Source organism: Miniopterus schreibersii (assembly GCF_964146895.1).
Source record: "Miniopterus schreibersii genome assembly, chromosome: 18".
In the NCBI taxonomy this organism is placed as follows: Eukaryota; Metazoa; Chordata; class Mammalia; order Chiroptera; family Miniopteridae; genus Miniopterus; species Miniopterus schreibersii.
In genome coordinates this window covers 308,581-330,780 of record NC_138121.1, presented here as the reverse complement: position 1 = coordinate 330,780, position 22,200 = coordinate 308,581, and the positions used below count along the sequence as shown (strand labels likewise).

Below are 22,200 nucleotides of genomic sequence, written 5' to 3'. Positions count from 1 at the left end.
GGACCCAGTTTTATTTTCAATAGTCAAAAATTAGAAATAACACAATGTTCATGAACTAATGAAAGAATAAACTAAGGGTGATATATATCCAAAGATAAAAAGACTATTTCTCAGCAAAAGAAACAATGACCTACTACTACATCATTAAATAAATCTCCAAGTAGTTATACAACATAAATGAAAGCAGGAAAAAACACTTTTATTGCCATGATATAAATTCTATGAAATTTAAGTTGTCTATTAATATAAAAAGTAAAGTAATGGTTACTTGTACAGCTGTGAAGTACAGGGAGAGATTATAAAAGGACATTAAGTAAGTACACAGTGATAGATATGGTCAGTACTATGACTTTGGTGATGGTTTAATACATGTCAAAATTCATCAGATACTATACTTGAAATATGTCATTTACTATGTTTATTATACTATACTAAAGCTTTTTAAAAATGTCAAGATAAAAAAAAATTGTCTCTCCAACTTTTTAAAAAATACATTTGGCAATTCTATATGCCTTCTGGAGGCCAGTCTTGCCTTAGTGTCAGCAAAAATAGCAATTAAAGACTTTCACCAAAATCAACAGGAATGCTAGCTGGGTCACAAACACTACTACACCCCTGGACTATACATACCCCTTTTCTTTATCTTTGACTTTCTGCTTGGGTACCAATTGTCTTGAGGTGAACATCTGAGACCCTATAAAAATTCACAAAGTCTTCTGATTATTTTCAATAAAAATTACTTCAGCGATGGAAGATAAACATGCCTGGATATCCTCAGATTTCTGTACACAATGATATATTCTCTCTTTACAGAAGTGTTTCTGGATGCATGTTTACAAGTGGCACATTCCATCCAGTTCACTGAAGTGTCTTACAATATCTAATAGACTAGTGATTCTGTAGCACTCATGGTTTCCCTTAAACCCTATGGTCCTACAACCATAGAGACCATCAACCATGTAACTGTAGACATCAGGGCACATGGCTCTTTACAAGAACTTTGATAGCGATAACCTTCAAAAGTACTGGCAGGCCTTGTGAAGTGAACAAGGTACATATTTTTGCTGCTCCCAGAAGCACTTGAGGTTGCAGCACCTCCCCTGCCTCAGGGTGATTTCTGAGTCTCCTAAAACTCATAGCATTCAGGCTATACTTGACCAGAAAGTCCTGCAGCCTTTCCAAGGAGGATATGAACAGCAATGCAAATTTAGGGAAACATGGTGACCTAATTTCTGCCACCATCCCATCCCATGAGACAGAGAAATTTTGAGACCCCCCCATAAAAGTTGTCCACCTCTTCATGCTTGTAGAGCCCAAATTTGCTTATAAACTACACCACAGAGTCAATAGTACACCCAAAATTAAAGAGGACTTAAACAAGATATTCATTATTTTACAAACCAAAGGGATATCGACCTGGCAGTTCTTACATTGGTGACTTTGACACTGAAAATATTCATCACAGGTACCTAGGGAAACCAGGTCCGTGAAAAAAACAGTCCTTCTCAAGCTGTCAGCTGAACTCAGATGATGTTCTCTGGGGTCAACACTGAGTCAGGTCTGTGTCCCAACTAGTCAGAGTATAGGGAATGCAGATGACATAAGGGCTCAGGCTATTCCTAATTTCCTCCAACAAATCAGAGAACAGAGTTAGCTGCCCTGAGCACATTAGGATGTACAAACTGCGGGGACCTGCTAGGTGGTGCAGGTGAAAGCTTAGACCAGAGAAATCTGAGGTTACAAAAATCTGGCAAGAGATGTCTGTAAATTAGAAAGTGCAACATGACACACATGCTTCCCACGTAACTAAAACTTATGGGAAAATCTCCCTACTGTTGTTTGAAGATTAAATTCAGATGAATGGGCCTGTTTCCTCCACTGCTGTTAACACTGAAGACACTCCCCCCCCCACACACAACTTGTACATTTCCTACACATCTAAGGCCTTCCTCCAGTGTGAACTCTCATGTGCTGAGAAAGGTTAGATTTTCGGCTAAAAGATTTGCCACATTCACTGCACTCATAAGGCCTTTCTCCCGTGTGAACTCTCTGATGATAATGGAGAGTGGAACGAGAAGTAAAAGATTTCCCACATTCACTGCACTCATAAGGCCTTTCTCCTGTGTGAACTCTCTGGTGAATAATGAGGTGAATTCTTTGGGTAAAGGATTTCCCACATTCACTGCATTCATGAGGCTTTTCTCCAGTGTGAACTCTCCGGTGTCTAATGAGTATTGAGCTATTTGTAAAAGACTTCTCACATTCATTGCACTTATAAGGCCTTTCTCCTGTGTGAACTCTTTGATGATAGCCAAGGGCAGAGACAGAAGTAAAAGATTTCCTACATTCACCGCACTCATGAGGCCTTTCTCCAGTGTGAATCCTCCTGTGTTTAGAGAGGTACGCATTCTGGCTAAACGATCTCCCACAATCAGTACATTCATAAGGTTTTTCTCCAGTGTGAACTCTCTGGTGTTGATTCAACTGGGAACTATCCCTAAAAGATTTCCCACATTCACTGCAGTCAAAAGGCTTTTCTCCTGTGTGAACTTTTTGATGACAACGAAGGGCAGAACTAGAGGTAAAAGACTTCTCACATTCACTACACTCATAAGGCCTTTCTCCAATGTGAACTTTCTGATGGTAACGAAGGGCAGAGCCAGAGGTAAAACATTTTCCACATTCACGACATTCATATGGCCTTTCTCCTGTGTGAACTCTCTGGTGTATATTGAGGTGATTTCTTTGGGTAAAGGACTTCCCACATTCACTGCATTCATAAGGCCTTTCTCCTGTGTGAATTCTAAGGTGTCGAATGAGTATTGGTCCATTGGTAAAAGATTTCCCACATTCACTGCACTCATAGGGTTTTTCTCCAGAGTGAACTCTCTGATGATAACAGAGGGCGGAGCCAGAGGTAAAAGATTTCCCACATTCACTACATTCAAAAGGCCTTTCTCCAGTGTGAACTCTCTGGTGTTGGGAGAGGTAAGATTTGTGGCTAAAGGATTTCCCACATTCACTGCACTCATAAGGCCTTTCTCCTGTGTGAATTCTTCGGTGTATAATGAGGTGATTTATTTGTGTAAAAGATTTCCCACAATCATTACACTCATATGGCCTTTCTCCTGTATGAACTCTCTGATGATAACGGAGGCCAGAACTAGAAGTAAAAGACTTCCCACATTCACTACATTTGTAAGGCTTTTCTCCAGTGTGAACTCTCTGATGATAACGAAGGGCAGAGCTAGAAGTAAAAGATTTCCCACATTCACTGCACTCAAAAGGCCTTTCTCCTGTGTGAACTCTCCCGTGTTCAATGAGGTCAGTTTTTCGTTTAAAGATCTTCCCGCATTCAGTGCACTCAAAACTCATTTCTCCAGGATCAACTGTCTGTTGTTGAATAAGAACAGAGCTCTGCCTGAAAGATGGTGCACATTCACAACACACATAACAACTTTCTCCGGTGTGACTTCTCTGAGGATAAATGAGGACAAATTTTTGGTTAAAGGATTTCCCACATTTACCACACTTGTGCTGCCTTGCCCCAGAGTGAATTCTTCGGTGTTGATTGAAGGTTGAGCTTCCCCTAAAGGATTTTCCACAGTCATCACATACATGAATTCTGTCATCCGTGTGGACTCTCTGGTGAATAACAAATGAGGATTTGTACCTGAATGTTTTCCCACACTCATGGCATACAAAACACTGTCTTTTAGTGTGTATACTAGAGTCCTTAACATGTGTGTGTTTGGAACTGAAGACTTTCTTGCATTCTTTACTTTTTATGTGTTGAAAAGTCACCCTACTTTTGGAGATTTTGTTTGGCTTCTCCCTGGTGTGAGTAGCCTGTTGCTGGAGATGTCCTGAGGTGGTCAGGCAGTCCTTCCCAACCTCTTCATGGGTAAAGGGCTTCCGTGACATACGGAAATTGCAGCTCTTTGCAGATGAGGCTCTGTCCACATTGTGCTGCTCCTGATTCTGATGACAGTTTGCACTGAAATAAAATTGTTTTGCACATGCTCCACATCTCAACAGTTTGAGTCTGTGTAGAGTTTCTTGGTGCTCAGTCAAGTGGAAGATGTCTCTCAAGACCAGACCACACATCTCACAGGGGTGGGTTTTCTGGGAAGATGGAGATTCCTCTGGAGTCCTTGACAGTGACACTTCCACAGAAACATTCTGTTCAAATGGTGCCTCCACATTCTTTGTTCCACAACAGCAACCTGAGTGCAAAGAAATGAAGTACACGTTGATGAAGTACATGTTGACTTTATTGGCAAGGAGCAACCCAACCACAAATGTGCAAGTGAAAACCAAAAAGGAGCAGGGGTAACTATGCTAAGCAGTCACACAACATAAGATTTTATGTGAAAAACTCACAAGAGACAAAGAATCTCCTTAAATAACGATAAAGCAGCCAAGTCATCAAGAAAATGTAACATTTATAAGTACATATGTACCCAATATCAGAGCACCTAAATATATTAGAAAGTACTAACTGATCTGAAGACAGAAATAGACAGCAATACAATAATAGTAGAGGACTTCAATACTCCACTTTCAACAACGGATAGATCACGCACACAAAAATATCAGCATGAGAATATCGAACTTGAATTTCACTTAAGAGCAATGGACTTGGCCCTGGCTGGGTAACTCGGATGGTTAGAGCGTGGTCCCGATATGCCAGGTCAAGGCATTTACCAGAATCAATCAACGAATTTATACATAAATAAGTGGAACAACAAATTGATATTTCTCTATCTTCCCCTACCTCACTCTGTCTCTCTTCCTCCGAACCCTCTCTAAAACCAATAAATAAAAATTTAAAAAAACAACAGACATATACAGAAGCTGCAGCAGAATACACATTCTTCTGAAGTGCACAAAGAACATATGGAATAACAAGTCACATGTTAGGCCACAAAACAAGTCTTAACAAACTTAAGAAGACTGAAATCATACTATTATTGTATTGCTGTCTACTTCTATCTTTCTCAACCAAAATGGCATGAAACTGGCAATCATTAGATGAAGAAAGCTGAAAAATCACAAAGTTGAAATATGTCAAATATAAACAACAAACTCCTGAACAATCAATGGGTAAAAGACATAATATATACTCAGACAAATGAAAATGTCACTGTACAGACATAACACAGTACAGATGGTAACAAAAGCAGCAGTTAGGAGCAAAGTCTATAGTAATAAATGCATACATTAAGATAAAAGAAAGATCTCAAACAACCTCCCTTTATACTTTAAAGTGTAAGAAAAAAAACTAAGATCAAAGTAAGCAGAAGAAAGCAAATAAAGATTAAAATAGAAATAAGTGAAAGAGAGACAAAAAACAATAGAAAAGATCAATGAAACTAAGAGTTGGTGTTTTGAAAAGATAAACATATTGACAAAGTTTTAGATGAACTAAATGACTGAAATAAAATCAGAAATGAAAGGAGATCTCACAACTGATAGCACAGGAATACAATCAATCAGAAGAAACTACTAGGAACAACTATATGTCAGCAAACCGGGTAACCTAGATATATTAAAAAATTTTTTAGAAACATATGAACCATCAAAACTGAGTTATGCAGCCTGGCTGGCAAGGCTCGGTGGTTGAGCATTGACCTATGAACCAGGAGTCAGGTTTCGATTCCCAGTCAGGGCACATGCCCAGGTTGCAGGCTCCATCCCCAGTACGGGGCGTGCAGGAGGCAGCCAATCAATGACTCATCGTTGATGTTTATCTCTCTCTCTTCCTCTCTACCTCCCTCTCTCTGAAATCAATTAAGACACTTTTAAAAATTAAAAAACAAACAACCACCCACCCTCGGGTGAGGATTTCCAAAAAAAATCATATAATCATATCAGTAGGTACAGAAAAAGCAGATGACAAAATTCAGTACCTTTTCATGATTAAAAAAACCACCTCAAAAACGTGGTATCAAAGCTAACCCAAAGTTAACATCATCCTCAATTATTAAAGGTAAAAGTTTTTCCTCAAACATTAGGAACAAGACAAGAATGCCCATTCTCTCCACTTTTATTTAACATAGTACTGGAAGTCCTAGCCAAAAGTAAATTACGAAAACAACAAATATAGAGCACCCAAATTAGAATGGAAGAAGCAAAACTGTCTGTCTGCAGATGATATCATCTCATATATAAAAACCCCTAAAGACTCCACCAAAATGCCATCAGAACTAATCAATGAATTAGGTAAAATCCCGGATAAAAGAATATCAATATACCAAAACTCAGCTGCCTTGGCCAGGTAGCTCAGTTGGCTAGAGTTTCCTGTCAACATGCCAAGGTTGCAGGTTCAATCTCTGGTCACAGCACATACAAAAAGCAACCAATGAACACAAATATGTGGAATAACAAATCGATGTTTTTCTCTCTCTCCCTCTCCCTACCTCCCAGGCCTTCTGCTCTCTCTCTCTAAAAAAAACAAAACAAAACAAAAAACCAGGAAAAATAAAATCTCAGTTGTGTTTATATACACTAATAATAAACTACCTGCAATAAATAAGTAAATAAATAAATAAATAAGAAAGCAATCCCATTTTAAAATAGCATCAATGTTCTGACCAGTGTGGCTCGCTGGTTAGAGCATTGGAAGGGTTGTGAGTTTGATTTTCTGTCAAGAGCACTGCAGCTTCAATACTGGGCCTCGATCGGGGTGTGTTAGCAGGCAACCAATCAAGGTGCCCCTCTCACATCAATGTTTCTCTCTCCCTAAGAAAATCAACAGAAAAAATATCTTCGGATAAGGACTAAGAAAACAAAACAAAACAAAACACAAAGCATCAGAAATAATAAAACACTTGGGAATAAATTTAACTTAGGAGGTGAGAGATCTGTATTTTGAAATTTTTAATACATTGATGAAAGAAATTTAAAACACAGCCCTAGCCAGCCTTGCTCAGTGATTAGAGCGTCAGCCCGCAGACTGAAGGATCCCGGGTTCGAATCTGGCCAAGGGCACGTACCTCGGTTGCAGGTCAGGGTACCTGCAGGAGGCAACCAATCGATGTCTCTCACATCAATGTTTCTCTCTCTCTCCCTTCCACTCTCTGAAAAGCAATGGAAAAAATATCCTCGGGAGAGGATTAAAAAAAGATATTGAACAAATAAATAGAAAAATATCCAGTGTCCTTGAATTGAAAGAATAAATATTGCTATAATGTTCATTTTACCCAAGGTAATCTACTCAGTGGGATCTACAGACTCTACACAATTCATATCAAAATTCCAATGACATTTTTCACAGATATAGGTAAAGCAATCCACTTGACTTGGGGTGGTGCACACACAACATAGTGTACAGATGTGTTGCAGAATTGTTCACCTGAAACCTATATAATTTTGTTAACCAGTGTCACCCCAATAAATTCAATAGAAAGGGGGGACAATCCTAAAATCCATATGGAACCATCAAAAAAACCCAAATAGCCAAAGTAATCTTAAAAACAAAAAAACAAAACAAAGCTAAAGGTATCACACTTCCCATTTCAAAACATTACAAAGCGGTAATAGATATATCTGATAAGGAGTTAATATCCAGAATAAATAAAGAACTCACACACCTCAACAACAACAAAAATTTAGAAATGGTCAAAGGATGTATATAGACATTTATTCAAAGATATACAAATGGCCAAGATATATCATGGAAATGCAAATTGAAACCACCATGAGGTACCACCTCATACCTGTTATGCTGGCTATTAACAAAAAGACAGTAAGTATTGATCAAGATATGAAGAAAAGGAAACCTTTGTATCAACTTTCATTTGGATTAGAGCAGTTGCCTCCTTCTAGGCTCCCTGCCTCCTCCCTTAACTCTATAATCTGTTCTCCATGCGCAGCCAGATGAAGCCTGTTACATCCGGGAGACCAACTCCTTCTTCTTGTCCAAATGTCCATTTACCTCCATTTAGGAATGTAACTCAATACCACCACTATGGACAACAGCACAGAAGTTCCTCAAAACATTAAAAATAGAACTACCATATGGTCCAACAATCACACTTCTGTGTATACTATATCCAAAAGAAACAAAAATCAGTACCTCAAAGAGATATTTGCACTCCTATGTTTATTGCAACATTATTCACAATAGCCACAATACAAAAATTACCTAAAGTATCTGTCTAGAGATGAATGGATAAAGTCAGTCTGGTATATACAAACAATAGGGTATTTTTCAGCCATAAAAGGGGAAATCATCCATTTGTGACACATCAATGAGCCTGGAAAGCACAGTGCAAAATGAAATAAGCCTGATTGAGAAACACAAATACTGTATAATATCACTTATATGTGGAATCTTAAAAAAAGAAAAGAAAAAAAACAAAGAGTCGAACCATAGAAACAAAAAGAATGCTGGGGCTAGGGGTTAAGGGAAATTGAGAGATGTTGGTGGGTTATAAGATTAAGTTCTTAAAATCTAATGTAAAACATGGTGACTACAGTTAATACTGCTGTATTGTATACTTGAAATTCGCTAAGAGACCATATATTAAGTTTTATCTTACACATGAAAAAGATAAATACAATAGTCCTCTCTTATCATGAGGGGGTATATTGCAAGAAACCACGAATAGTATCCAGCCCTGTATTTGAGGACGATAGATGTGTTAATTTGGTTACACTAATCATTTGACAATGTATATGTACAGTAAATCAGGACATTATACATTTCAAATATGTACATTTATTTGTCAATTATACCTCAATACAGGTAGAATAAAGAAAAAATATCTAAACACTACAAATAGAACCGTACAGGACAGTCTTAAAAAATGCCTGTAATTTCGGGCATAGGCAAACCCAAGGAAATGTCAAATTAAAAAAAGGGGGGGAAACGGACACAGAAGCACTATCTATCTGGATACATGACTCAGCCTGGGAGAGGGGAAACAAGGTGGAATCATTGGGCTCCTATGAGGATTCAGTACAGCATGTATTGGGGCTGCAGGGAGAGATGAGGGCAGTGCAAAATACCCAGCCCTACCAAGGAGAGCAACTACCCAGAAAACTGGGGAAGCAAGCAGTGCCCACAGTCCACATGTAAGGACAGATCACCCCTGGGGAAAAGGGAGCATAGGTGAAATGCAAAGGCTAGGCCAGGTCACTGGGGAGAGTGAGGGTCTTACCCAGAGAGGATACAAGTCCAAAGTTCTCCAGCATCACATCAAGGTACAGGCGTCTCTGAGCCTCATCAAGGAGGCACCATTCCTCCCGGGAGAAGTGCACAGTGACATCCTCAAAGGTCATACCAACCTGTCAGGATTAAAACAAAATCTGCTACTCAACTCCTCACATACCTTCCCATTGCTCACCCTTATCCTGGTATCACCACAGGAGATACCAGGCCCTGGTGCCAGTGATGCTGTCTGCTCACAGTTCCAAGAATCACTGTTTTCACCCTCAGCAACAACATGAAGGGGAGGCAGATAAATGCCACCAAAGCTCTGAACCTGGCCTGCATCCCTCCTGACAAGCAATTTACCTAGGGTTTCCCACATTGTGCCTCTAAGACACAGTCAACCATGGGGCACTCAGCTCACACTTCCTCTTCATGTGCACAACCTTTAGTACGCCAAACCTCTCTCACATCTTCAGACTGCAGTTTCAGTTCAATAGCTCTATCATCTTCCTGATCCATACCACAGGCATGGACTCACCCATGTATTTGGATGAGTCTCTCTGGACTCACCCATGTATTTGGCACATGGCTTGACATTCAAGCCAGATCCCACACAACCCCAGGCCTCCCAACCAAGAAAAGCCCCAAATGAGGCTCTAAAGACCTTCTTGCCTGCCTCTGATTTTTACTTCAGTATTGTGTCACTGTGATGTTTCTCTTTCCTTCTCTCCCTAATCAATAAACATGTCCTCGGGTGAGGATTTATTTAAAAAAAATTTTTTTAAAGAAAAAAAAAAAAAGAATGGAGATTTGCATTATCTCCTTCCAGCTCAGTGGCACCTCCAAGCATTTGCACATGCTGGTGTCGGGCTCTGGGGTAATTCCACACCTGTTTACACCGGTTGTCAGAAATGGGAGCACCTTCATATCGCCCGTGCCCTGCACTCAGGACAGAGATTGGGAGTATCCCAAGGCTCCCCACATCCACGAGCTGAGAAAGTACCAAGGGAAGAGTCTGCAGACACCACAATCTCAGACAGGCTTCCAGATCTCAGACCTAACTTGGAAAACAGGTGAAAGGTTCTGAGCACAATAATCCCAGACACCACATGGGTGATGTCCGGACCAGGGAGGGACTGGGATACCCTGTCTTTCCTTGTGTAGTTCTATGAGGTTTTTCAACCTTGGGAACCTGTGGGAAAAACCAGAAGAGCATCCTTCAGCTCCAGGTGAGCAGGTGTCCTCTGTACCCCACCCAGCCCTGGAGCCTGGTGATCTCCGGCCCACTGCCTGTCCTCAGCGCTGCCCCTCACCACCTGCGACCCTGGGCAAGGACTCGTTCTGAGCCCCACCATTCCCACTCTAACCTTGTTCTCTTAGCAGCCTCTGGAAAACACATCCTGACAGCCCGTGTCGCTCTTCTGTCCACGACCTTCCATGGCTCCCGGGCTCTGAGCGGAGGCACAACCCCCGCCAGTGCAGTTGCCCCTCCTCCTCTCCCTGTTCCCTGCTCCTCCCGGCTCAGCCGCCCCTCCGGCCCCCACGAGGCGACCCCTCAGCCTGTCTGCCCCTCCCAGCCCCCTCCCACTTTGTCGCCCTCCTGCGCCTCCCGGTCAGCACGCCGGGCCTGGGCTGCAGGGAGGGCCCGGGCGCGCACTCACCTCAGCCGGGCGCCTCGGCGCGGCAGCCGCCATTGGACTCCGGGGTGGGTGGCAGCGGCGGCGCGGGGGGCTGGGCACGTGGCCCCAGTCCCAGCCCTGCCGAGGGTCGCGCGGGCGGAGAGGGGACTCAGGCCCGCGTCGGTGCGGCGGAGACCAGGCCTATCGCGCCCTCCAGGCTCCTGCAGGTCGTATGGGCCACCGCTCCCGAACCTGTGACGGGATCAAAGGACCCGTGAGGAGCCAAAATGCCCGCCTCCGATCAGTGGCCGGAAGCCCAGCCTCGGCGGGACGCACAGGCAGGAAGATGCTTCCAGGTCACCATTGACGCATCCAGTAGGTCTCCGCGCAAGGCCCTCTGGGTAATGTAGTTCCCACCGCTCCAGGCCCACAAGGAGAACGCTCACACTATGACCAGAGAGGGGGCCAGGCAGCACCCTAAGGCCGGCTGAAAAACGGGAGGGAAAGGGGCCAGGCGGGAAGACGACTGAATGGAGCGGATATACTTTTCATTGTTCCAACGTGTGTTTCAAAGCCTACTCTTTTTGTTCGGAAACTCTGGGGTAGAGTTAAGGGTCTACACATACAATAAGCACTACTTCCTCCTTCTCATATCCCACTCCCCAGCCTCTATAACAAAGGAGTTATCAATTATTGAGTTTCCTCCCAGAAATATTTTTTTCCTTGTTGGTATGTTTATGGACACTATGCTGTACTTTCTCAAGTCTTATGTTCCCTAAACTCTAATCCCAATTACTCATTATTTAATAACTTATTGACAATAATATTTTGGATTTTAAGTAAGTAATGCTATGGTAAGTTTGAATTTGAACTGTCTGGGAACATACACATTTTGTGTTTTAAAAAAAATTGCTGTTAACCTAAATGTGGCTAATAAACTGCTTGTGTGTGTTGTGTGTTTTACACAACCATGAACAGACACCTCACCATAGAATACATACATATTTAAAGATGCTCAACATCATTTGTTATTAAGAATTTCAAAATAAAACTATGTATCATCACATATCTATTAGATATGGCTAAAATCCAGAATGATAACAAGACCTAATGCTTTTGAAAATATGGAGCAACAGAAGCTCTCATTCATTGTTGGTGGGAATGCGTAATGGTACAGCCACTTTGGAGGACAGTTTGACACTTACAGAACTAATTATACTCTTATACGATCTAGCATTGAGCTCCCTGGTATTTACCCAAAGCAACTGAAGATATAGCCACATAAAAACCTGCAAATGGACGTTTATAGCAACTTTACTTATAACTGCCTAAACTAGGAAGAACGAAGATGCTCTTCAGTAACTGAACTGATAAACTGTGAAATATTATCAGCACTGAAAAGAAATCAGTTCTTAACTCATGAGAACACATGCAAGGAAATCTAAATGCATACTATTAAGTGAAAGAAGGCAACCTGACCTTGGCCAGGTAGCTCAATTGGTTAGAGTTGTCCTGATATGTAAAGGCTAAGTTAGAGCCCCAATGCGCAGCCCCATGTGGCTCAGTTGGTTGGAGCATCATCCTGTACACCGAAATTCTTGGGTTCAATTTCCAGTCAAGGCCCATACCTGAGTTGGGGGTTCGGTCCCTGGATAGGGTGTGTATGGGAGGCAACTGATTGAGGCTTCACTCGCTAAAATAAATAAATTTTTTTCAAAAATTCCCCAAACAATATTGTTTTTCTTTTTTTAAATGTATTTTTAATTGATTTCAGAGAGAGAGGGAGGGAGAGGGAGAGACAGAAACAATGACAAACTGGAAAGGTGCGGCTCAGTTCTTTGAGCGTCCACCAGGAGATTGCAGGTTCCATTCCTGGTCAGGGCACATGCCCGGCTGGATCCCCAGTAGGGGGCGTGAGGAGGCAGCCAATCAATGACTCTCTCATCATTGATGTTTCTATCTCTCTTGTCCTTCCTGTCTCTGAAATCAATCAAAACATATTTTTAAAAAACACAAAAAATGATGAGTCATTGGTCAGCTGCCTCCTATATGACCCCTTACTGGGGATGGAGCCCACAACCCGGGCATGTGCCCTGAGAATTGAACCATGACCTCCAGGATCATAGGTTTATGCTCAACCACTGAGCCACTCTGGCTGGGCAATATTGTTTTTCTGACGTGAACTTTCTGATATCAAATGAGATAAAACTGAGGGCTTCTCACAGTCAGTGCACTGTGAAGCTTTTTCCCAGTGTGAACTCTCAGATGATGAATGAGGCTTGAGTTTTGGCTAAATGATTTTCCACACTCACTACACTCAGCTAAGACTGGAGGATGGCAGCCTAAGTAATACCGTAAGACCCAAGGACAGGTACAGAAACAATCATTTTATTCCTATTCCATTCACAACATAAATCTCATGACTAAGCCAGAAGGAAAGATGGGAATACGAGTGGGCAGGCATAGGCCCAGGAAGGGGAGGTACATTAGTAGAAAATTCAGTCTCCACCACAGAAACATTTTTTAAATTTTATCCTGGATACCAGTAATTTTTTTTGGGGGGGGGGGGATTATAAGGCAAATAATAGATTTTTTAAATTTCCTTTTTGCCATGTGATTTTCATTTGTGGAAGTGTAATTTATATTTGGGTACTAATCTTAAATATGGTTAACTTGATGAATTGTCATAAATACCCCAGATATTCTTTTTGTTGTTATTAATCCTCACCAGAAGATATATTTTTTCCATTGATCTTTAGAGACAGTGGAAGGGAGGGAGAGAAGTGAGGAGAAAGGGAGGGGAAGGAGGGAGGAAACATTGATGTGAGAGAAACACATCAATTGGTTGCCACCCCCCACAATGACAGGGGGTGGGGATCAAATGTACAACCCAGGTATGTGCCCTTGACAGGGAATCAAACCTGTGATCCTTTGGTACATGTGCCGAGGCTCTAACCACTAAGACACACACCAGGCAGAGTACCCCAGGTATTCTTGAAGTTATTTACTGAAAACTTTCTAGGTCAATAATCATACGACTTGAGAGAAATTATAGGTCTGTAAATGGTATTCCGATTATTTTGATTTTCCTTTGTCTGTATATAGCACCAGCTAGAATGTCTAGTGTAATATTTAAGCATTTAGTAACAGCCACATTTATTTGCTACTTGGAAAGCCAAAATTTCTGATATTACTAAAATTCAGGTTTATTGTAATGTTTTCACTGATAAATTTCAATAGTTAAGGGTGCATATTTCTATGCAGTGTGAATGGATTTGTATTTTATTTTTCTGCACCTAGGAGAAACATGTATTTAAAAAAAAGATAAACATGTTTTCTAGTCCATTTATAATGCTATTAATGAATTTGCTAATAATAAACTGTTCCTGAGATGTTTTCACCTTGTGACATTATGTAAACTAGCTGGATTTTGACTTGGTTTTTGTGTGTAGTGTAAAATACAGTCCAGTTTTCCCAATAGCATTTACTGAAGACTATTTGGTTGCACTATTTGGTGTGGTGTCGGGCAGAGCACTGCCAGATAGGTCAAGGAGCCTGAGGACTGAGTAGACTAACCTGTCTCTCAGGGGCCTCCCTGGGCAAACACAACAGGGAACTCTGGGCTAGGTATCACCTTAAAAACAAGCAGTGGGAGTCTGGCCTCCAGAAGGACATGTGGAAGTCAGACAGGAGGGTCCCTCCTAAATCACCTCAGCAGGAGTGTGACTCCCTCTAGGTAGGCCCTCTAGCCCCTACCCTCCTATCATGGGCACAGTGGGTCTGTAGCTCCTTGCTGTGGTTCCCCAGCATCCCAATCCTGAATTTCACCTGGCTCACCCCATTCCTTGCTGTCCCCTCCAAGATTGGGGCCTCAAGTCACATGTGGCACTGAGACTTGAAGTACCTGCATCCACAGAGGAAAAGTACTCACCAGGTTTCTTTGGTGATTTGGGAGCAGGGAGAGCCTGGTGTGGGCCCACCCCATAGGGTGTGCTCAGCAGACCATCCACCCAGCTGCTCCTGAGACTGTTCTTCTCAGAAGCCCCACCTGGGGAATGAGACACCAGTGAACCCAGTGTCCAGTTCGTCCTCCTGGGGTCAGGGTGTCTGGAAAAGTGGCCCTAAGCAGTGGTGAGATGTATGGAAGCTAAATACCTGTTGGAAACCAACAATTACAGAAAACATGAAAATCACCTGAAGGAGACAGTTGAGAGGGTGAGAACTTAAGAGTACCTGTCAAGATAGAAGGCAACTCGGTAATGTCTGTTCTAATACCTTGTCACTAACGAGATGAGGCCTCTTGGAATCTCCACTGACCATCACCCTCATGGTGCTCAGGAAGGTACCTCATCTCTGGCAGGTCAAAATGCTAATGTTTCCAGCCTGAGACCTCTGCTACCTCCAACCAGCTAGCAACCCCATTTGCCTGGCTTTGGCCACAGAAAATGGCAATGATATAAACCTGGCAAGAACCCTGAGCAGGTTAGAAAATACAACATAGCCCATACCTTCCCCAAAGTGAATATTATGGGGAAATCTCCACATTGTACATGTTCACATGTATGAGAATCTATTCAGACAGATGGCTCCCACAGAGTCACCACCAGTGTCCTTACACAAAACAATGAAATTGCACATTCCTTGCACATCTGTGCCTTTTTCTACTGTGAACTGCCCGATGTACCGTGAATGCACATTTTTTCCCATTAAAAATTTCCCACATTCACTACACTCGTAAGGCCTTTCTCCTGCATGGATTCTCTGGTGATAACCAACCAAAACTAAAACTAAACGATTCCCCAAATTTGCTACATTTTAAGGACATCTTCTATTATGAATTCTCTAGTGTCTTGAGTGGTAAGACATTTGCTTAAAGAATTTCTCACGTTTGCTACACTCATAAGGTCTTTCTCTGGTGTTTAATCAATTCAGAATCACCCTTAAAGGATTGCCCACATTCACTACACTGACAAGGTCTTTCTCCTGTGTAAGACCTTTGACAATAAAGAGGTAAAAGCTAGAGGCAAAATATTTCCCACATTCGCTACACCTGTAAGGCCTCTGTCCAGTTCGAACTCTCCAAGGTTCAATGCATTCTGAGCTATGACTAAAAGATTTTGCACATTCACAGCACACAAAGCTGTTTCCTTTGAGCCCTCACTAGGAATAAATGAAAACTGATTTCTGGCTTAAAATTTTCCCACATTTGCTGCACTTATACTGTGCTTGCCAAGTATGAATTCTCCAATGTTTATTGAGAGGTGGGTTTCTCCAAAAGGATTTTCCACGTTCACCACACACGAAGCCTTTCTCGATTGTGGACTTTTAGGTGCGTAACAAATAAAGATCTACACCTGAAGCCCCGCCGGGCGTGGCTCAGCGGTTGAGCATCAACCTAGGATCCAGGCGATCGGGGTTCGATTACAGGTCAGGGCCCATGCCCGGGTTGTGGGCTCGATCAATGAATGCCTCTCTCATTATCGATGTTTCTATCTCCCTCTCTCTCTCCCTCTCCTTTCCTCTCTCTGAAATCAATAAAGATATATTTTAAAAAAGAAAAAAAAGAAAAAAAAGATCTACACCTGAAGGCTTTCCCTCATTCACTGCACACGCCGGGGTTGGGGACTCGATTCCCCGTTGGGGGCACGCAGGAGGCAGCTGATCATTGATGTTTCTCTCTCTGAAATCAATAAAAACAACAAAATCTTTTTTTTTTAATTTTTTAAAAGATAAAACATGGACCCGTATTGAATCCCTTTCCCCACCTCCAGGGTCCAGGAACACTGCAGAGGATGGGAGCGGAACGGCCTCCGCGCCCTTCCCTCCCCCACACCCTCCTCTTCTCTGCAACCGGAAGTCAGGGCGTTGGAAAGGCCGCCGCCCTCCGACTCAAAACCTCTCAGAACGTCCAACTGAGGCCCACTTCTCAGGCTGGACTCGGGGCCTCCCGTCTTTCTCCTAAAGTCAATGAAGACCTGCTGTCGAGTCAGCGGCCTATGGACGTCTGAACGTCCTCACACGGCGGCCCCTCAGCCCCCTCCCCCCCCCCCGTCACCGTGTCACCCACCAGCGCCTCAGGGTCCCGACGTCTGCACCCGGGCTGCAGGTTGGCCGGGTGAGGCCGGCAGGGCCCGGGGGACGCGCACTCACCTCAGGCGGGAGCCAGCGGACTCTGCGGGGGGAGCACGGAGGCTGAGTCGCGTCTGTGTGGCCAGGACCGCGACACAGCGCGACGGAGCCTCCAACCGTTATTTGAGGGGCTCCAGGGGAAAGACACAAAGCTCCCGACGAGGACAACAGTCCCGCCCCGCGCACTCCCCCGGAAGTGCCACACCCTGACCCGCCATTGGCGCGGTGCCCTCTGGGTAATGTAGTTTCGCGATCTCCGGGGGACACCAGGAAAGGCGTTCTCTCTGAGGACCAGAGCACCAGCCACACGGCGCCCAGAGGAAGCGAGGGAACGACGCCCTCACCAGGGCGAGGGGATGGCTCCGCGTTAGACGAGGTGAAGGCGGGTCACTTCAGACTCCGAGAGGTTAACTGCTGCCGAAGGATAAAAGTTTTATTTGAGAGGCTCCCAAATCCTACTACTTAAGTAAATGTATCTTTCCAGACAGCCAGTGTGACGTAAAGGCGTCCAAACAGTCTGAAACGTGACGTTTTTGCTCATCAAATGCTTGTAGCCTGAAGTGTTAGCGTCAGTTTTGCGTTTCGGGGTCATCGGTTATAAACTACTGAAAACCCCACACGGGTTTATGGCAGGGAAGGGAGAGAGATGTTGGGTCACACTGGCTTAGGACAACCTCTTTGTCCTCTACTTCACTTCCTCCAAAGCCTCTCACACCTGTGTAGTTATTGTGTCCCAGCCACTGAGCAACACTTTAACCCATGTAATACTTATACACCTTATCCTCAGATATTCTCAATTCCTCTTAGAAGTCTGACGTCTATCTCAATCAAGGAGCAATTTAACTGATGGTATTTTGGTTAAGCACATCTTAACCTTGAAATAAAGGCGTATCTGGCCCAGAAAGTGTGGCTCAGAGGTTGAGCACTGACCTAGGATCCAGGAGATGGAGGTTTGATTCCCCCTCAGGGCACACGCCCGGGTTGTGGGCTCCATCCCCAGTGGGGGGCGTGTAGGAGGCAGCCGATCAATGACTCTCTCCTCATTGATGTTTCTTTTCTATCTCTCTCTCCCCCCTCTCTTCCTCTCTGAAACCAATAAAGATATATTTAAAAAATAATAAATAAAATTTTGAAGTTTATTTGAGCAAACATCAATTCCAATTAGGTGGCACGAAACCGAACTGGGGAAAGGATTTTATAGAGCAGAAGATGGAGCAAAGCAAGAAAATTATTTGATTGGCTCAAGCTTAAGGAGTTGTCTCCTTTGGGAGAGCCTAATTGGTCGGTTGTGATTGGTTGTACTTAGGTTTCAATTTCTTACTAGTGAGGCATTTACAGGTGGTAAATTAACACATGAGAAAATGCTCAGTCATGAGTCCTAGGAAATGTTATTAAAACCACAGAGACAGTATTATACTAAAAGGGCTAACATTAAAGACTGACCATATAATAAATGAAAAATAAAAAAATAAAGACTGACCATATGAAGTACTAGCAGGGATGTGGAGGAACATGGACTCTTATACACTGCTGGTGGGAATGCAAACAGGAACAACCGTTTTAGATCAGAGTTTGGTGATTTCTTAAAAGTTTTAACACTCACCTACCCTGTGTTAGGCATTGCACTTTGAACTGTAACAGAAGAGAAACAAAACATCTTTCTGCAAAAATAATTGTAATGAAAATGTTCAGAGCAGCATTCTTTGCAACAGTCCAAAACTGTAAATAACCCAAATGCTCCAAAAACAAATGGATAAAAACAGTGGATATATCCAGAGAAAAAAACAGTACTTGGCAATAAAAAGAATGAACTGCTCACATAAGCACCACTGATGAATCTCAAAATAAGACTGTGCATGAGGAACTCATGGAAAACTGAGTATACACTTTATGATTACAATCATATAAAAGTCTAGGAAATGCAAACTAATTTACTGTAAAGAAAGTAAATCAATGTTTGCTAAGAGGACCAGGAAGGGCACGGAGAGAGATTACAAAAGGACAGGAGGCAAATATGTGAGTGATAGACGTTCATTACCATGGCTATAATGTGTTCACAGGTTCATATGTAGGGAAAAATTTACCAAACCGTAAACTTTAAATATTTAGTGCATGTCAATTATACCTTAACAATCCTTTTAAAAACTATTCAAAATTAGTAACTCTGGTATAGTAACTCTGTATTGACTCCACAAGCTCTTCTGTCCTAGCGAGATCAGTGGCAGCTAGCAGGCAATGAAGACTATTTCCACTTGTGTCAACAGGAGCACTGGCTAGGCTGGATCACAAAAGTGACATCCCTGGACTATGAAATGTCTCTTCTCTTTATCGTTGCTTTCCCTCCTGTACAGCAATGGCCTTGATGAGATGGATAGCCCAGGAGGAGAATGGGACTCTAAAAACCTTTACCTTGTTTTATCTGACAATGATCTGTTACACAAGATACATGGGTCTGAAGTTTGGAGAATTCCTATGTACACTGGTCCTGCACAGTCCTGGAATATATGTGGATGCACTTTTATTTATTTTTATTTTTTTCTTTTTAAAAGAAATATGTCTTTATTGATTTTGGAGAGGGAGACAGAAACATCAATGATGAAAGCGTCACGATTGCCTGCCTCCTGCACACCCCCTACTGGGGATGGATCCTGAAACCTGGGCATGTGACCTGACTGGGAATCGAACTGCAATCTCCTGGATCCTAGGTCAATGCTCAACCGCTGAGCCACACCAAGCCAGGCATAACTGTGTATTTATCAAAAGAAACTATTCCTTTGCCCATATATTCATGTTTCATAGATCAGGGACACAGGTGACAAACTTCTATGGAACACAATACAAAGAAATTCTTTACATTCCCAAATCACTTGCCCTGGCTGGGTAGCTTGGCTGGCTACAGCCCAATATGCCAAGTTGTGGCTTCAACCTCTGGTCAGGATGCATACAACCACCAACCAATGGCACTAGCTGGTCTGGCTCAACAGTTAAGAGCGTCAGTCCATGGACCAAAGGGTCTTGGGTTTAATTCCAGCCAAGGGCATGATGCCTTGGTTGCAGGCTTGATCTGCTGATTCCCTCATCTCCTTAAAACCTTCCAAAGAACCGTAATTCCTATAAATATTTGCATATACCTTCTTTCTTGGTTTAGCCACTGCCAACTTACAGAAAACAACCTCCAGAGATGTATTTGCTCCAACAATATAAAATTGCAGGTGCTTGGCCGGAAAGCCACCCATCTGAAGTTTCGTCAAAGCACTGGAGATCATGGCAGTTATATTCTCAACACCAACATCCTTCCTAAAAGCTGCCCTTTTTAAAAACACAGCCATTAACTCAAGATAGACTATGGCAGTAGCCTCCACCCTGTTCTTCCTTCTCCCTCAAGTCCACACCATGTTCTCCACTGTGCACCCAGAAGCCCGTTAAGAACATGATAATAGCCCTGGCCAGTTTGCTCAGTTGGTCTGAGCATTGTTCATGCACCAAGAGGTTCAATTCCTAGTCAAGGCACATACCTAGGTAGCGAGTTCAATCCCCTGTCCAGGTGCCTACCGAAGGCAACCCATCGATGTTTCTCTCTGACATCAATGTTTCTCTAACCCCTTCTTCTCTCTCTTAAAATAAAATAAAATCCTCGGGTGAGGATTAAAAAAGAAACTAGGGATAGTATCACTTCCTCCCTCTGATCAGTTTTTTCTTGCAGCATATACACATCCTTGTAAATTTTCCACACCTGTTTACATTGGCTGTCAGTAATAGAAACACCTCTAGATACAGTCCATACAGATGGACTCAGGACCTTGGGCTTGGGTTTCCCCGAGGTCCCCAAACTCAAGGACTGGAGGAATGGTACTAGGAGTCCTAGGCAAGCACAATCCACGGAACACCAGAGGGGGGCTGGGTTAGTGAGGGTCTGGGACACCCTCCACGTACCTGTGCGGGTTCCATGGGCACTTTGGCAGTCGTGGGAAGCAGTAGGAAGAGGTAGGCCCCAGCCCTAGCCGGTTTTGCTCAGAGGTTAGAGCTTGCTCGGCCTGCAGACTGAAGGGTGTCTGGTTCGATTCCAGTGAAGGGCCCTGCCCGGGTTACAGGCTCCATCCCCCACCTGGTCGGGCGCCCGCAGGAGGCAAGCAACTTATGTCTCTCTCTCACATCGATGTTTCTGTCTCTTCTCCTCCCTTCCACTCTCTCTAAAAAACCGAACAGGCAGGCGTCGGAGGAATGAAAGGGTCCCTGGCGGGGTTCCCTGTGCCCACGCCTCCAAGCCCCGCGCTGGCCCGGGGGCCTGGGGCCTGAGTCGGGCTGGCTAATTTCTGAGCCTCCACGCCTGTCCACTGTTCCCACAGTGCGGCCCTGAACGGAAGCCACCTCCCGGCGCCTCAACCAACAGCCGCCGCCTCCACTCTGTTCTCCCTCGGAACTGCCTTTGGGGACGTTGGAAACCCTAAGGGAGACCGTGTCTCTTCCGGCTCCAACCCCGCCCCCCAGGCTTCTAGCGCCCTCCCAGTAAGGGACGAGCCCGGCCGGCTCCGGCAGGTGTTACCCCGCCTCGCACGCTCTGCTCCCCGCGAGCAGGAGGACCCCGGTTTCCGTGTCCTCCGGCGGGGCCGCCCCAGCGCGTGTTCACACGGCGGCCCCTCCGCGCGGCTCCCTCGCCCGCCCCCGTCACCGCGTGTCGCCCACGAGCCCTCGCGGTCCGCGCGCCGGGCCTGGGCTGCAGGACGTGACGGGCGCCCGCTCCCGCGGCAGGTTGGCGGGTGGGGCGGGGCGGGGCGGGCCCGGGACGCGCGCTCACCTCGGCCGAGCGCCGGCGGGCTCCGCGGGCGGGCGAGGAGGCGGCCCCTGTCCCTGCCCCGGCGCGGGTCGCACGGCGGCGTCACGGAGCCTCACAGCGGCGTCTGGGCGGCGGGAACAGGGCTCCTCCGCCTGCGTCTCCACCACACCCAGCCCTCGGGGCAGCGCGACCGGCCGACGTACTTCAGAGGGCAGCCGGAACTCCGCCCACCACGCAGGGGACGCCGGAAGTCCCGCCCGACGTTATCGCCCCGGCAAACCCTTCTGAGCCTTCATTGGTGGGCGTCGTTGCCAACGTCCGGGAGCATTCTGGGTAATGTAGTTCATGTAGTTCTCCCACCCACAGGCCGCACCGAGGGGCCGCCCTCCGGCCTCCAGGGAAAAGGCCTGGCTCCGCGCGAGGGGCGCGGGGAAATGGCGAGTCTGGGCCCCAGGAATGCGCGGGGGCTTCGCTCCCCTGAAGGATGCCTTTCTCAGGCTCCTGAGGGGCTCAGTGCC

The 22,200-nt window shown here is 44.5% G+C and overlaps 1 protein-coding gene across 3 annotated transcripts; it reads right to left on the bottom strand.

The window, feature by feature from the left end:
- Positions 1-178: 178 nt before the first annotated feature.
- LOC308548397 (uncharacterized protein) lies at positions 179-21,907 on the bottom strand. 3 transcript variants are annotated; one of them, XM_081119831.1, is made up of 7 exons: positions 21,704-21,907; positions 20,842-20,949; positions 16,930-17,322; positions 14,711-14,934; positions 10,822-11,031; positions 9,168-9,294; positions 179-4,226 (listed from the first exon to the last, which is right to left on the bottom strand). In XM_081119831.1, the coding sequence occupies exons 5-7, from the start codon at positions 10,852-10,854 to the stop codon at positions 1,939-1,941; spliced, it is 2,448 nt and encodes an 815-aa protein (XP_080975957.1). In that variant the 5' UTR covers positions 10,855-11,031; positions 14,711-14,934; positions 16,930-17,322; positions 20,842-20,949; positions 21,704-21,907; the 3' UTR covers positions 179-1,938. The 3 variants fall into 3 exon arrangements, with proteins under 3 accessions (XP_080975957.1, XP_080975958.1, XP_080975959.1); XM_081119832.1 differs by lacking the exons at positions 16,930-17,322; positions 20,842-20,949 and having other exon boundaries at positions 14,711-14,827; positions 21,704-21,853; XM_081119833.1 differs by lacking the exons at positions 14,711-14,934; positions 16,930-17,322; positions 20,842-20,949.
- Between the last annotated feature and the right edge of the window lie 293 nt (positions 21,908-22,200).